At 42.7% G+C, this 17,440-nt stretch overlaps 1 protein-coding gene across 2 annotated transcripts in view; it reads left to right on the top strand.

The window, feature by feature from the left end:
* tbc1d4 (TBC1 domain family, member 4) overlaps positions 1-17,440 on the top strand; it is a 139,054-nt gene that overhangs the window by 63,066 nt on the left and 58,548 nt on the right. Inside the window, exons 10-11 of one of the 2 annotated variants that reach the window (XM_035773109.2) lie at positions 5,022-5,147; positions 9,149-9,182. In XM_035773109.2, the coding sequence (XP_035629002.1) occupies positions 5,022-5,147; positions 9,149-9,182 (160 nt within the window). Of the gene's footprint in view, positions 1-5,021; positions 5,148-9,148; positions 9,202-17,440 lie in introns of both variants that reach the window. The other variant, XM_035773108.1, reaches the window with a different exon arrangement.

The following is a 17,440-nucleotide window of genomic DNA, read 5'->3' as shown; positions in this document are numbered from 1 at the left end:
AGCCCCAAAGCATGAGGTTTCCACCCCCATGTTTCACAGTAGGTATGGTGTTCTTTGGATGCAACTCGGAATTCTTTGTCCTCCAAACACGACGAGTTGAGTTTTTACCAAAAAGTTATATTTTGGTTTCATCTGACCATGTGACATTCTCCCAATCTTCTTCTGGATCATCCAAATGCTCTCTAGCAAACTTCAGATGGGCCTGGACATGTACTGGCTTAAGCAGGGGGACACGTCTGGTACTGCAGGATTTGAGTCCCTGGCGGCGTAGTGTGTTACTTTGGTCCCAGCTCTCTGCAGGTCATTCACTAGGTCCCCCCGTGTGGTTCTGGGATTTTTGCTCACCGTTCTCGTGATCATTTTGACCCCACAGGGTGAGATCTTGCGTGGAGCCCCAGATCGAAGGAGATTATCAGTGATCTTGTATGTCTTCCATTTCCTAATAATTGCTCCCACAGTTGATTTCTTCAAACCAAGCTGCTTACCTATTGCAGATTCAGTCTTCCCAGCCTGGAGCAGGTCTACAATTTTGTTTCTGGTGTCCTTTGACAGCTCTTTGGTCTTGGCAATAGTGGAGTTTGGAGTGTGACTGTTTGAGGTTGTGGACAGGTGTCTTTTGTGCTGATAACAAGTTCAAGGTGCCATTAATACAGGTAACGAGTGGAGGACAGAGGAGCCTCTTACAGAAGAAGTTACAGGTCTGTGAGAGCCAGAAATCTTGCTTTTTTGTAGGTGACCAAATACTTATTTTCCACCATAATTTGCAAATAAATTAATTTAAAAAAAAATATTCTCATTTTGTCTGTCATAGTTGAAGTGTACCTATGATGAAAATGACAGGCCTCTCTCATCTTTTTAAGTGGGAGAACTTGCACAATTGGTGGCTGACTAAATACTTTTTTGCCCCACTCTACTTGCGTATTATTTTTTGTACAGACGAACGTGGTACCTTCAAGCTTTTGGAAATCGCTCCCAAGGATGAACCAGACTTGTGGGGGTCTACATTTTCTTCTTGACTGATTTCTTTTGATTTTCCCATGATGTCGAGCCAAGAGGCACTGAGTGTGAAGGTAGGCCTTGAAATACATCCACAGGTACACCTCCAATTGACTCAAATGATGTAAATTTGCCTATCAGATGCTTCTAAAGCCATGGCATAAATTTCTGGAATTTTCCAAGCTGTTAAATGGCACAGTCAACAAAAGTTTTGAGAATGACCGAAATATAAATTTTCACAAAGTCTGCTGCCTCATTTTGTATGATGGCAGTTTGTATATACTCCAGAATGTTATGAAGAGTGATCAGATGAATTGCAATTAATTGCAAAGTCCTTCTTCGCCATGCAAATGAACTGAATTCCCCAAAAATATTTATTCTGCATTTCAGCCCTGCCACAAAAGGACCAGCTGATCTCATGTCAGTGATTCTCTCGTTAACACAGGTGTGAGTGTTGACGAGGACAAGGCTGGAGATCACTCTGTCATGCTGATTGAGTTTGAATAACAGACTGGAAGCTTCAAAAGGAGGGTGGTGCTTGGAATCATTGTTCTTCCTCTGTCAACCATGGTTACCTGCAAGGAAACATCATTGCTTTGAACAAAAAGGGCTTCACAGGCAAGGATATTGCTTCCAGTAAGATTGCACCTAAGTCAACCATTTATCGGATCATCAAGACCTTCAATTGTTGTGAAGAAGGCTTCAAGGCGCCCAAGAAAGTCCAGCAAGTGCCAGGACCGTCTCCTAAAGTTGATTCAGTTGCGGGATCGGGGCACCACCAGCACAGAGCTTGGTCACGAATGGCAGCAGGCAGGTGTGAGTGCATCTGCACGCACAGTGAGGCAAAGGCCTTTGGAGGATGGCCTGGTGTCAAGAAGGGCAGCAAAGAAGCCACTTCTCTCCAGGAAAAACATCAGGGACAGACTGATATTCTGCAAAAGGTACAGGGATTGGACTGCTGAGGACTGGGGTAAAGTCATTCTCTCTGAATCCCCTTTCCGATTGTTAAAGCATCCTGAGACCATTCATGTGTGGGTTTGCTTCTCAGCCAAGGGAGTGGGCTCACTCACAATTTTGCCTAAGAACACAGCCATGAATAAAGAATGGTACCAACACATCCTACGAGAGCAACTTCACCCAACCATCCAGGAATAGTTTGGTGACGAACAATGTATTTTCCAGCATGATGGAGCACCTTGCCATAAGGCAAAAGCGATAACTAAGTGGCTTAATCCCATTGAGAACTTGTGGTCAATCCTCAAGAGGCGGGTGGACAAACAAAACCCCACAAATTCTGACAAACTCCAAGCATTGATTATGCAAAAATGGGCTGCCATCAGTCAGGATGTGGCCCATAAGTTAATTGACAGCATGCCAGTGCTGATTGCAGAGGTCTTGAAAAAGAAGGGGCAACACTGCAAATATTGACTTTGCATCAACTTCATGTAATTGTCAATAAAAGCCTTTGACACTTATGAAATGCTTATAATTATACTTCAGCATTCCATAGTAACATCAGACAAAAGTATCTAGACACTGAAGCAGCAAACTTTGTGGAAATTAATATTTGTGTCATTCTCAAAACTTTAGGCCACGACTGTAAACTTTTGACCCACTGGAATTGTGATACAGTGAATTATAAGTGAAATAATCGGTCTGTAAACAATTGTTGTGAAAATTACTTGTCATGCACAAAGTAAATGTCCTAACAAACTTGCCAAAACTATAGTTTGTTCACAAGTAATTTGTGGAGTGGTTGAAAAACAAGTTTTTATGACTCCCACCTAAGTGTATGTAAACTTCCGACTTCAACTGTATCTCTCTATCCATCTGTCTCTCGTCTGCAGGTATGTTTTGATGTAAGAGAGGAAGCCAGTCCTGTCATCTCCACCTCACCCGCTCTTAAGATAACCTTCGGGCCGACTGGGAGCCCAAGGCTTGTTAGGAGACACCGCAAGACACTCTATGTAATTTTGATGAACTGAGAGAATATTAGGGTAGCACTGTGATTCATTAATCATATGCTGTCTTCCCTGCTCCTCTTTTACCCCTTTCCTTTTCTGTCTTCTACACCCTCCTCTCACCACAACCTCTTTCTTCCTCTTGTTTTATAATGCACAACATATGTGCATTGAAGTACAGATTGAACTTGTATTTATAATATAATAATGCATTATAATTATGATAATTGTAATATGTATTTATAACACCTGGATAATGAACTTCTTTCAATAAAGCGTTTCACATTCTCCACTGGTTGAAATTAAGTCTCATTGAAATACTATCCTGTGTCCTCAGTTTAATGCAGATGAAGGGAATGAATTACAAATCAATCATGTTTCTAGTCCATTGCATAGTTACAATGTGTAATCATTGATGTCCCAGGAGCAGGAGTGGTAAACACTGTTGAAGTGTATAATTGTAATACATACATGCAGACACGGCATCATTCAAATAATGGAGTTTGATACACCTGGTATTGGATATGACTGAAAAATGTCTCAGATTCATACCTGAACCGCACCGTTATTTTCCAAGGAAGAGTACATGATCAGTGAATACATTCAATGTACAGGCTACAATGTGGGGGATCTCATGCGTGGTAATAACTACAGTACATGTATATAAGACTTGCATCCTTGGCACAATAAAATTATTATATTAAACTCTATCCATAGGCTTCATTAATGCCATTCAGACTTGAAGTTGATACAACAACTGTGATAGCTGAGGTTCATAGGTTCTGAACTAATATTCATACCAAACGTTTGAGGGTCCATACACAGATCAGCTACACATCCATAGGCATAGTTTAAAAAAATAAATCCTCCACAACACAATAAGCAAATAAATAGTTAGCTATGTTACTTCAGCTGCATTGCATTGCAAATATAAGCAAGGCAAGCAGTTTGCAATTGTGCAGTAAATGCTTTAGCTAGCTAGATTCTTTACATCCACTGTTTCTCAAGAGTCCCTAAAACATTAACATTCATACTCATGTCATAACACTAGCTAACTAGCTGGCTAATGTTAGCTAGTCAGCTAACTTGCCAAATAGCATTTTCGGAAATTAACTTCATGACAAAGAAATATGCACAAATGTCTGTCTACATTAACTATCATATTTCTCTCAATCGTGGAGTTTTTACTTTACTCGTTATGATGTTATAACTCACATCTGCTTCCACCATAATGTTTTGTCAGACATCTTTGCTGAAGAAAGTCACCAGGTGGCTCCAATTCATCATTGGAACCACTCTATGATTGGTCATATAAAAACCGTGGGACCCAAATGCATAATGAGTGCTCTAACTCCCCCTTGTGGTGGTCTGGAGCAATGAAGCCGTGACGCTGGGTACCTCTAAGTCCCGCGGTGCAAGCTCGCAACTTTTAAAGGAGGAACCACTGTAGTTTCCTGAATCTGGTCACATATATGGGAACTCCTTCAAGACTGTTGGAAAAGCATTCCAGGTGAATCTGGTTGAGAGAATGCCAAGAGTGTGCAAAGCTGTCATCAAGGCTTAGGGTGGCTATTTGAAGAATCTCAAGTATAATTTAACACTTTTTTTGGTTTGCGCATCATTCCATAATGTGTTATTTCATAGTATTGATGTCTTCACTATTATTCTACAGTTTAGAAAATAGTAAAAAGAAAAACCCTTGGTGTTCTCAATGTGTTGACCGGTAGTATTACTTTAGTTTAGGGACTGCAAAAAGACTTGACTGGTGATGAGTAAATGGTTTATAAGGACTAATGTGAAACATTATGAATGCCTTATAAATGGTTTCTACTGAACGGTATTATGAAGTGTTATTGAAAGTTCTTTGTAACTATGTTCACAAGTTTTGAGTTATACACAGAATCGTACAGGTTTGGGCTATGATTGAATTTTTTAAGAAATATTTTTTACACTTTCTTTTCTCTGCATTTAAACAGCACTGCTTCCCCAAATAGAACCAGGTTGTTGTAGTGTTTTCGACAGTGGTGTAACCTCTGACCTTTGACCTTTATCTGTGTGTACCAGAAAACCCCCAACACAACCGCACCAGCGGACAGCACAGCAGCGACGGGTGGCCGTTTCAAACTGGACATCCTGAAGAACAAGGCCAAGAGCTCGCTGACCAGCTCACTGGAGAACATTTTCTCACGGGTACTCCCACTATGGCTATCTCTGTCTTTTAATCTATAGGTCTCTATTTATTGTTCTCTTTATTTCTCTCTCTCTCTCTCTCTCTCTCTCTCTCTCTCTCTCTCTCTATTAAGTCTGTCCTGTCTCCCTCACTGTCTCTGTCTTTCTCACTCTCTGTCTATCAGCCAGTCTCTTTCTCTCTTTTCCCTCCTTCCCTGTCCTTCTCTTTCTGTCCTTTTCTGTGTCTGATCAAATCCCTAGATAATATCTTCTCAAGGGTTCCAAATATCTGTCTTGTCTCACCCTGTTTCTTGTCTTGGTCTTTTTCTTTGTAATGGGGGTCCATGAATCTGAAACCTTTGCTGCCATCTGTTACTATTGTAAATGCATATCCTTACAATACAGTGCATTCAGAAGGTATTCAGAGCCCTTGACTTTTCCACATTTTGTTAGGTTACAGCCTTATTATAAAATTGATTAAATATAAAAGGTTCCTCATCAGTCTACACACAATACCCTATGATGACAAAGCGAGAAGAATTCGTAGCAAATTTATTATAAAAAAAAGCTTTTATACCTTATTTACACAAGTATTCATACCCTTTGATATGAGACTCGAAATTGAGCACAGGTGCATCCTGTTTCCTTTGATCATCATTGAGATGTTTGTACAACTTGATTGGAGTCCACCTGTGGGAAATTCATTTGATTGGACATGATTTGGAAAGGCACACACCTGTCTATATATGGTCTCACAGTTGACAGTGCGTGCCAGAGCAAAAACCAAGCCATGATGTCGAAGGAATTGTCCATAGTGCTCAGAGACAGGATTGTCTCAAGGCACAGATCTGGGGAAGGGTACCAAAACAAGTCTGCCGCATTGAAGGTCCACAATATCACAGTGGCCTCCATCATTCTTAAATGAAAGAAGTTTGGAACCACCAATACTCTTCTTAGAGCTGGCCGACGGCCAAACTGAGCAATCAGGGGAGAAGGGCCTTGGTCAGGGAGAAGCCGAGAGCTCCAGAGTTCCTCTGTGGAGATGGGAGAACCTTCCAGAAGGACAACCAATCTCTGTTTCACTCCACCAATCAGGTTTATGGTAGAGTGGCCAGACGGAAGACTCTCCTCATTGAAAGGCACATGACAGCCCACTTGGAGTTTGCCAAAAAGCACATTTTATTTATTTATTTAACCTTTATTTAACTAGGCAAGTAAATTCTTATTTACAATGACAGCCTACCGGGGAACAGTGGGTTAACTGCCTTGTTCAGTGGCAGAAGGACAGATTTTTATCTTCTCAGCTAAGGAATTCGATCCAGCAACCTTTCGGTTACTAGCCCAAAGCTCTAACCACTAGGCTACCTGCTGCCCCAAAGATATATTTCATGGTTTAAACGTTGACTGGCTTTCTTTTATCAAGGTGCAAAGAACCCTTTACTGGCTCAAACAGCCAACCAATCAGCCTGCTACTAACTTTAAGTAAACTTTATTTTAAAAAAATGGTTTGACCAAATAAAATGCTATATCACAGTAAACAAATCAACAACATAATTTAAGTACACTTATAGAGAAGGGCATTTAATATGTACAGCACATGCTGACCAGACCGGACACGTCACGTGCACGAGCGTCGCAAAGGAGGAGAGATGACTATTCGGTTGGCCGTTTTATGTGTGGATTAATTGTCGGCGTAGAGGACCTTGTGCATTTCGGGTAAAATAACAACTCAATGTTTATCCCAGGACAAATGAACTAGCAACAGCAAGCTAGCTAAATAGGACAAATTAGCTAGCAAGTGCAAGCTAACCTGCTAAATTGCCATACATATTTAATGCTTTTCGACCTGTTCCCAAATTAATGTCATTGGTTCAGAGTTTGTTTTGATATTTTAACCTTTGTGTCGTGATCACGTTTGGTGTGGGGGTACAAAATATATGTATGCACGATAGCGCACGCACGCGCACAGCCGGTTTGGGTTCCGTGTTACACAAATGACTGATTGGCTGAGAGAAATTGATGATAAAAAGATTGGGGGCTGTTTTGTTAGACTTAAGTGCAGCTTTTGACATTACGGATCATAATCTGCTGCTGGAAAAACTTAATTGTTTTTGCTTTCCATCCCCTGCATTACTGTGGATAGAGAGATACCTCTCTATCAGAACACAGAGGGTGTTCTTTAACTTCTTGCGTCGAGCCATCCCGGATCCGGGATCGTGACTACAGCCTCAAGTCCATTACCATAACGCAACGTTAACTATTCATGAAAATCGCAAATGAAATGAAATCAATATGCTAGCTCTCAAGCTTAGCCTTTTGTTAACACTGTCATCTCAGATTTTCAAAATATGCTTCTCAACCATAGCAAAACAAGCATTTGTGTAACAGTATTGATAGCTATTGATAGCTAGCGTAGCATTTAGCGTTAGCATTCAGCAGGCAACATTTTCACAAAAACCAGAAAAGCATTCAAATAAAATCATTTACCTTTGAAGAACTTCAGATGTTTTCAATGAGGAGACTCTCAGTTAGATAGCAAATGTTCAGTTTTTACAAAAATATTATTTGTCTTGACAAATCGCTCCGTTTTCTTCATCACGTTTGGGTAAGAAAAGAAAAAAAAAAGTCATTAAAACGCAAACTTTTTTTCCAAATTAACTCCACAATATCGACAGAAACATGGCAAACAATGTTTAGAATCAATCCTCAAGGTGTTTTTCACATATCTATCGATGATAAATCCTTCGTGGCATTTGACTTTCTCTTCTGAAGAAATGGAACGCGCATGGACCTAGAGATTACGCAATAATTTCGACACAGGACACCGGGCGGACACCTGGTAAATGTAGTCTCTTATGGTCAATCTTCCAATAATATGCCTACAAATACGTCACAATGCTGTAGACACCTTGGAGAAATGACAGAAAGGGCAGGCTCATTCCTGGCGCATTCACAGCCATATAAGGAGACATTGGAACACAGCGCCTTCAGAATCTGGGGCATTTCCTGTATTAAACTTCATCTTGGTTTCGCCTGTAGCATTAGTTCTGGGGCACTCACAGATAATATCTTTGCAGTTTTGGAAACGTCAGAGTTTTTTCTTTCCAAAGCTGTCAATTACATGCATAGTCGAGCATCTTTTCGTGACAAAATATCTTGTTTAAAACGGGAACGTTTTTTATCCAAAAATTAAAAGAGCGCCCCCTATCTCGAAGAAGTTAATGGAAGCCTCTCCAACATACTCCAACAGACATTTTCAATCTGTACTAATGGCTCTGAGTAAAGCCTGCGTGTCTATGTATGCTAATCACTCAACACTATACACATCAGCTACCACAGCAAGGGAAATCACTGCACCACTTAACAAGGAGCTGCAGTCAGTTTCTGAATGGGTGGCAAGAAATAAGTTAGTCCTAAATATTTCAAAAACTAAAAGCATTGTATTTGGTACAAATCATTCACTATGAGAGATATTGACACGTTGAACTACTGGCACACAGCTCGGACACCCATGCATACCGCACAAGACATGCCACCAGAGGTCTCTTCACAGTCCCTAAGTCCAGAACAGACTATGGGAGGCGCACAGTACTACATAGAGCCATGACTACATGGAACTCTATTCCACATCAAGTAACTCATGCAGCAGTGAAATTAGGTCAAATAAAAACAGATAAAATGCACCTTATAGAACAGCAAGGACTGTGACCAGACACACAGGCTCAGACACATGAGCGCACATACACACATGATAACATACGCACTATACACACATGTACACATGGATTTTGTGTTGTAGAAATGTGTGTGAGGGCACATTCGAGGCCTCGGGTGGAATATTGAAATTATCCAATTGATGTGAGAACTCACTTGTCAATTGCTATCAGGCTTAGGGACACGTTTTTGATATTCCACGTCAGAAAAATATTGAACCTGTTTGAAATCAGGTTCAGTTATGTAACGTGCGGCTCACAAAAAGATCACACATTTACATCAATAATATTTATCTCTTCTCTCCTCAGGGCGCCAACCAGATGAGAGGTCGCCTGGGAAGCATGGGGGGAGCTTTGAGAGAGTGAGTATTCCAAAATTCCCAGGGCATCTCACTCGATGGTAGCAGTCTCTCTCCCTCTCTTTCTCTCTCTCTCTCCCCCGTCTCTCACCCTCGCTCCCCCCCCCCCTCTCTCACTCCCTCTCTTCCTTCTCTGTCTCTCGTCCCCTCTTTCTCACTCTCTTTCCCCCTCTTTCTTTCCCTCTTTCTCTGCCCCTTTCTCTCCCCCCTCCTCCCTCTGTTCAATTTGTGCTATTGAAATGATCACATAGGAACTACTGTACTGAATGTGCAGTGTTGCTAAATCATAATCAAATCAAATGTATTTATATAGCCCATCTTTTTTATTTATTTATTTATTTTTATTTCACCTTTATTTAACCAGGTAGGCTAGTTAAGAACAAGTTCTCATTTGCAACTGCGACCTGGCCAAGATAAAGCGTAGCAATTCGACACATACAATAACACAGAGTTACACATGGAATAAACAAAACATACAGTCAATAATACAGTAGAACAAAAGAAAACAAGAAGTATATATACAGTGAGTGCAAATGAGGTAAGTTAAGGAAATAAATAGGCCATGGTGGCGAAACTGCTCTGACAGCTGGTGCTTAAATCTAGTGAGGGAGATGTGAGTCTCCAGCTTCAGAGAGTTTTGCAATTCGTTCCAGTCATGGGCATCAGAGAACTGGAAGGAAAGACGACCAAAGGAGGAATTGGCTTTGGGGGTGACCAGTGAGATATACCTGCTGGAGCGCGTTGTACGAGTGGGTGCTGCTATGGTGACCAGTGAGCTGAGATAAGGCGGGGCTTTACCAAGCAGAGACTTGTAGATGACCTGTAGCCAGTGGGTTTGGCGACGAGTATGAAGCATATTGTCATATCAGAGGACTAGATGGGTACGGTCATGTTGGTACCATGTTATATCAGAGGACTAGATGGGTACGAGCACGTTGCTACCATGTCACCAGAGGACCATATAAAAATGCTACCTCTTGCATTTCTGATGTGGGGTCCTTAATCTCCTGTAGACTGATCTGCCTGTTTTGAAGGGATCTGTTTTTACACACAATATGAGTCTATAGGCGGTGATGACCAAAATCTATTAGTCCATTTTCTTACAAATGGTGTGTTTGAGTACTCGTTTTGTAAGTAAATCGTAATGTAGGCCGTACCTGACGTATTTTCTTTCCATAACATGGTGAAAGTGCATGTTTTGCTTGTAAGGCTTCTTAGTTGGGTGACTATGCGACTGAAGTCAGGGAAGTCCAGGTTATTCCATTACAAAGGGAAGACCAGAACGGGTAGTCCAGGTTATTCCATTACAAGGGGAATAACAGAACAGGTAGTCCAGGTTATTGTAAGTCGCTCTGGATAAGAGCGTCTGCTAAATGACTTAAATGTAAATGTAAATGAAGCGAGGGCCAACCAACGAGAGCGTGCAGGTCGCAATGGCAGGTAGTATATGGGGCTTTGGTGACAAAATGGATGACACTGTGATAGACTACATCCAGTTTGTTGAGTAGAGTGTTGGAGGCTATTTTATAGATGACATCCACGAAGTCGAGGATCGGTAGGATGGTCAGTTTTACGAGGGTATGTTTGGCAGCATGAGTGAAGGATGCTTTGTTGCGATATAGGAAGCCGATTCTAGATTTAACTTTTGGATTTGAGATGCTTAATGTGAGTCTGGAAGGAGAGTTTACAGTCTAACCAGACACCCAGGTATTTGTAGTTGTCCACATATTCTAAGTCATTGCCGTCCAGAGTAGTGATGCTGGACGGGTGAGCAGGTGCGGGCAGCGATCGATTGAAAGGCATGCATTTAGTTTTACTTGCGTTTAAGAGCAGTTTGGAGGCCACGGAAGGAGAGTTGTATGGCATTGAAGCTCATATGGAGGTTAGTTAACACAGTGTCCAAGGAGGGGCCAGAAGTATACAGAATGGTGTCGTCTGCATAGAGGTGGATCAGAGAATCACCAGCAGCAAGAGCAACATCATTGATGTATACAGAAAAGAGAGTCGGCCTGAGAATTGAACCCTGTGGCACACCCATAGAGACTGTCAGAGGTCCAGACAACAAGCCCTCCGATTTAACACACTGAACTCTATCAGAGAAGTAGTTGGTAAACCAGGCGAGGCAATCATTTGAGAAACCAAGGCTGTCGAGTCTGCCAATTAGAATGTTGTGATTGACAGAGTCGAAAGCCTTGGCCAAGTCGATGAATACGGCTGCACAGTAATGTCTCTTTTCGATGGCGGTTATGATTTTATTTAGAACCTTGAGCGTGGCTGAGGTGCACCTATGACCAGCTCTGAAACCAGATTGCATAGCTGAGAAGTTATGGTGGGATTCGAAATGGTCAGTAATCTGTTAACTTGTTAACTTGGCTTTCGAAGTCCTTAGAAAGACAGGGTAGGATAGATATAGGTCTGTAGCAGTTTGGGTCAAGAGTGGGTCTAGAGTTTCACCCCCTTTGAAGAGGGGGATGACCGCGGCAGTTTTCCAATCTTTGGGAATCTCAGACGATACGAACGAGAGGTTGAACAGGCTAGTAATAGTGGTTGCAACAATTTCGGCAAATCATTTTAGAAAGAGAGGGTCCAGATTGCCTAGCCCGGCTGATTTGTAGGGGTCCAGATTTTGCAGCTCTTTCAGAACATCGGCTATCTGGATTTGGGTAAAGGAGAAAGGGTGGGGGCTTTGGCGGGTTGCTGTGGAGAGCGTGGGCAGTTGACCGGGGTAGGGGTAGCCATGTGAAAAGCATGGCCAGCCGTTGAGAAATTCTTATTGAAATTCTCAATTATAGTGGATTTATCGGTGGTGACAGTGTTTCCTAGCCTCAGAGCAGTGGGCAGCTGGGAGGAGGTGCTCTTATTCTCCATGGACTTTACAGTGTCCGAGAACTTTTTTGAGTTCGTACTACAGGATGCAAATTTCTGTTTGAAAAAGCTTGCCTTAGCTTTTCTAACTGCCTGTGTATATTTGTTCCTAACTCCCCTGAAAAGTTGCATATCACGGTGCTAATGCAGAACGCCACAGGATGTTTTTGTGCTGGTCAAGGGCAGACAGGTCTGGCGTGAACCAAGGACTATATCTATTCCTAGATCAACAGTTTTTGAAAGGGGCATGCTTATTTAAGATGGTGAGGAAGGCACTTTTAAAGAATAGCCAGGCATCATCTACTGACCGGATGATGTCAATGTCATTCCAGGATACCCCGGCCAGGTCGATTAGAAAGGCCTGCTCGCAGAAGTGTTTCAGGGAGCGTTTGACAGTGATGAGTGGAGGTTGTTTTGTCGCAGACCCATTACGGATGCAGGCAATGAGGCAGTGATCGCTGAGATCTTGATTGAAAACAGCAGAGGTGTATTTGGAGGGCAAATTAGTTAGGATGACATCTATGAGGGTTCCCGTGTTTATTGATTTGGGGTTGTACCTGGTAGGTTCATTGATAATTTGTGTGAGATTGAGGGCATCAAGCTTATTTTGTAGGATGGCCGGGGTGTTAAGCATGTCCCAGTTTTGGTCACCAAGTAGCAGGAGCTCAGAAGCTAGATGGGGGAAATCATTTTACATATGGTATCGAGGGCACAGCTGGGGGCAGAGGGAGGTCTATAGCAAGCGGCAACAGTGAGAGACTTGTTTCTGGAAAGGTGAATTTTTAGAAGTAGAAGCTCAGATTGTTTGGGTACAGACTTAGCCTGCAGAGTTCTGTATTACTTTCTATCTTTGCAGTAGATTGCAACACCGCCGCCTTTGGCAGTTCTATCTTGGCGGAAAATGTTAGCAATGGAGATTTCAGGGTTTTTGGTGGTTTTCCTAAGCCAGGATTCAGACACGGCTGAGACATCTTGGTTGGCAGAGTGTGCTAAAGCAGTGAGTAAAACAAACTTAGGGATCAGGCTTCTAATGTTAACATGCATGAAACCAAGGCTTTTACGTTTACAGAAGTCAACAAATGAGAGCACCTGGGGGGTGGGAGTGGAGCTAGGCACTGCAGGACCTGGATTAACCTCCACATCACCAGAGGAACAGAGGAGAAGTAGAATAAGGGTACGGCTAAAGACTATACAAACTGGCCGTCTAGCACGTTCAGAACAGAGAGTAAAAGGAGCAGGATTCTGGGCACGATAGCATAGATTCAAGGCATAGTGGGCAAGCTAGCAGTTAGCAGGCCGGGTTAGCAAGCAAGCAGTTAGCATGGGCTAGCAGTTAGTAGACCAGTGAAAGCTAGCACTTAGCAGACCGGGTTAGCAAGCAAGCAGTTAGCCAGGGCTAGCAGTTAGCAGACCGGGTTAGCAAGCAAGCAGTTAGCAAGGGCTAGCAGTTAGCAGACCGGGCAGGCAAGCTAGCAGTTAGCAGACCAGGGCCCGGCAGTTTAGCAGTTAGCAGACCGGGTTAGCAAGCAAGCAGATAGCAGGGGCTAGAAAGTTAGCCTTTTGGGGGGTCGCGATGCGGGTAAGTCTGTCTTTGCCTCGTCATGCGGTGGCGTCGATAGACCAGTCGTGTAATTAGTAGGGTTCCAAGTTGCTCTAGGTAGCTAGCAGGCTGGTATTAGTATCAGTATGCTTCGGTGGTAGCACAGGAGTCCTGGCCGGGCTAGCTACAAGCTAAATTGGTGCTTGCTCTGGGATGGAAACGCTAGCCAGGAGTAGTCATCCGGAGATTGCGGTTGCTATTTGTGAAGATCCAGATGAAAATGTTCAGTTTGCGGTAGGAATCCAGGGATAACAATAAATGGTCCGTTATGCTCTGGTTAGAGTCACGTTGTTCAAAACTGGCGAGAGCTTTCCGAGCTGAAGGTTAGCTGATGACCGCTGGCAATGGTTTGCTGACTGATATCTGGTAGTTAGCTGGCTAGCTTCAGTTGAGGGATTCCAGATCCGAAGTAAATATAAATACTTTAGGGAAAAAAAGCAGATCCACGCCACATTGGGCGAGGCGGGTTGCAGGAGAGTATTTAGATGATGAGGTTTAGCAAAATATTTTAAAGGATATGCGACAAAAAATATGTAAAACGATATATACAAGGGACACGACAGGACAAAGACGTCTGACTGCTACGCCATCTTGGATTAATCAGCACCTCAGGAGTAAATGTCAGTTGGCTTTTCATAGCTACACATCTTTCCGTGAAAAGAGAAAAAGCCAGTTAGGTGGGAGAGCAAGAAGGGGCTGAGGTGGGGGCTTGGCAGTCGGCTGTCCATGTGGCTACATTTTACAGGCCCCCATGTTGGCGCTGTACAGAAATGTGAGCATTTTAAACCAATTTCCTGCAATTCTACACATTTTTCCATGGAGCTGAGCTTTATTTGTTTGTTTTCTAGTGCTGACTTTGCTAATAGTTACTTATTTGAGGAAAAGTGCACTTACTATACCTGCTATTTCATATATCAAAGATGCACAAACTGGTAATAGTTACATTATTGAAGAAAAGTTCACTTTCTATACCTGCTATTTTAAGATGAATGCACAAACTGGTAATAGTTATTTTATTGAGGAAAGTGCACTTACTATACCTGCTATTTTAAGATGAATGCACAAACTGGTAATAGTTACTTTATTGAGGAAAAGTGCACTTACTATACCTGCTATTTTAAGATGAATGCACAAACTGGTAATAGTTACTTTATTGAGGAAAAGTGCACTTACTATACCTGCTATGATGAATGCACAAACTGGTAATCACTCTGGATGACAGGTAAAACGACAAAAACATAAAATACAGGGAACACTTAAACATCACGATGTAACTCCAAGTCAATCACACTTCTGTAAAATGAAACTGTCCACTTAGGAAGCAACACTGATTGACAATAATTTTCACATGCTGTTGTGTAAATGGAATAGACAACAGGTGGAAATTATAGGCAAATAGCAAGACACCCCCAATAAAGGAGTGGTTCTGCAGGTGGTGACCACAGACCACTTCTCAGTTCCTATGCTTCCTGGCTAATGTTTTGGTCACTTTTGAATGCTGGCGGTGCTTTCACTCTAGTGGTAGCATGAGACGGAGTCTACAACCCACACAAGTGCCTCAGGTAGTGCAGCTCATCCAGGATGGTACATCAATGCGAGCTGTGGCAAGAAGGTTTGCTGTGTCTGTCAGCGTAGTGTCCAGAGCATGGAGGCGCTACCAAGAGACGGGCCAGTACATCAGGAGACGTGTAGGAGGCCATAGGAGGGCAACAACCCAGCAGCAGGACCGCTACTTCCGCCTTTGTGCAAGGAGGAGCAGGAGGAGCACTGCCAGAGCCCTGCAAAATGACCTCCAGCAGGCCACAAATGTGCATGTGTCTGCTCAAATGGTCAGAAACAGACTCCATGAGGGTGGTATGAGGGCCCGATGTCCACAGGTGGAGGTTGTGCTTACAGCCCAACACCGTGCAGGACGTTTGGAATTTGCCAGAGAACACCAAGATTGGCAAATTTGCCACTGGCGCCCTGTGCTCTTCACAGATGAAAGCAGGTTCACACTGAGCACATGTGACAGACGTGACAGTCTGGAGATGCCGTGGAGAACGTTCTGCTGCCTGCAACATCTTCCAGCATGACCGGTTTGGCGGTGGGTCAGTCATGGTGTGGGGTGGCATTTCTTTGGGGGGCCGCACAGCCCCCCATGTGCTCGCCAGAGGTAGCCTGAATGCCATTAGGTACCGAGATGAGATCCTCAGACCCCTTGTGAGAGTATATGCTGGTGCGGTTGGCCCTGGGTTCCTCCTAATGCAAGACAATGCTAGACCTCATGTGGCTGGAGTGTGTCAGCAGTTCCTGCAAGAGGAAGGCATTGATGCTATGGACTGGCCCGCCCGTTCCCCAGACCTGAATCCAATTGAGCACATCTGGGACATCATGTCTCGCCCCATCCACCAACGCCACGTTGCACCACAGACTGTCCAGGAGTTGTCGGATGCTTTAGTCCAGGTCTGGGAGGAGATCCCTCAGGAGACCATCCGCCACCTCATCAGGAGCATGCCCAGGCGTTGTAGGGAGGTCATACACACTACTGAGCCTCATTTTGACTTGTTTTAAGGACATTACATCAAAGTTGGATCAGCCTGTAGTATGGTTCTCCATGTTAATTTTGAGTGTGTCTCCAAATCCAGACCTCCATGGCCTGATAAATTTGATTTCCATTGATCATTTTTGTGTGATTTTAGTGTTCCCCAGATCTAGGATGTGTTATTTTAGTGTTCCCTTTATTTTTTTGAGCAGTGTATTTTAAAGCTAATTTCCTGTAATTCTACACATTCTGCCAATTAGCTGAGAGAAAATGTTCCACTTTTAAAGCTAATTTCCTGTAATTCTACACATTCTGCCAAGAGGCTGAGGGAAAATGTTCCACTTTTAAAGCTAATATCCTGTAGTTCTACACATTCTGCCAAGCAGTTGAGAGAAAATGTTCCACTTTTAAAGCTAATTTCCTGTAATTCTACACATTCTGCCAAGCAGCTGAGGGAAAATGTTCCACTTTTAAAGCTAATTTCCTGTAATTCTACACATTCTGCCAAACAGCTGAGGGAAAATGTTCCACTTTTAAAGCTAATTTCCTGTAATTCTACACATTCTGCCAAGCAGCTGAGAGAAAATGTTCCACTTTTAAAGCTCGTTTCCTGCAATTCTATTAATTTTGCCATGGATAATACAATGCTGGAAAACCTGGGAATATTCATGGCAGAAAAGATAATGGACCTATATATTTTTTATAATACAATCTTTGAGAACTAACAAAGTGTTGTTTTTCTGAAACATAATAACAAAGTGGATACAGTTAAAAAAATAAAAAAATATTCTCCTTTACTGTATAGCTTTAATTTTGGTGATTGTTAGTTCTCAAAGATTGTTTAAAAAACAAACATGACACATGAATATTCCCAGGTTTTTTTCCTGAATACATTTTCCAACGTAGCCTGGACGGTTGTTTAATGGCGGAGTTGTTCACTCTAGTGTCACAAGGATGCAAAATGTGGGACGGGGGTGTGATGTCGACCCTCTGGCCAATCCCCCTCCCCCCGTCAGACATTTTGGCAATGGGCATGGGCGGGGAGAGACAGGGAAGGTACATGTTATACCATAAATCAAGGTTCCCCAACTGATTTTTTTTCCCACCCCAAAATATGTATTTGTTGGACTTAAAAGGCTGATTTAAATTTTGTAAACTACAAACTTTTACTTTTACAAACTATTCCCACGCATAATTAAGACATATGTGATCGTATACTGTCAGAGTTGTGTGTATAGGTGGCAGGGAAGTCA

The sequence above is a fragment of the Oncorhynchus keta genome, chromosome 7 (genome assembly GCF_023373465.1).
Source record: "Oncorhynchus keta strain PuntledgeMale-10-30-2019 chromosome 7, Oket_V2, whole genome shotgun sequence".
In the NCBI taxonomy this organism is placed as follows: Eukaryota; Metazoa; Chordata; class Actinopteri; order Salmoniformes; family Salmonidae; genus Oncorhynchus; species Oncorhynchus keta.
Note: the sequence above shows the minus strand (reverse complement) of the source record. Positions and strands in the feature narration are given on the sequence as shown.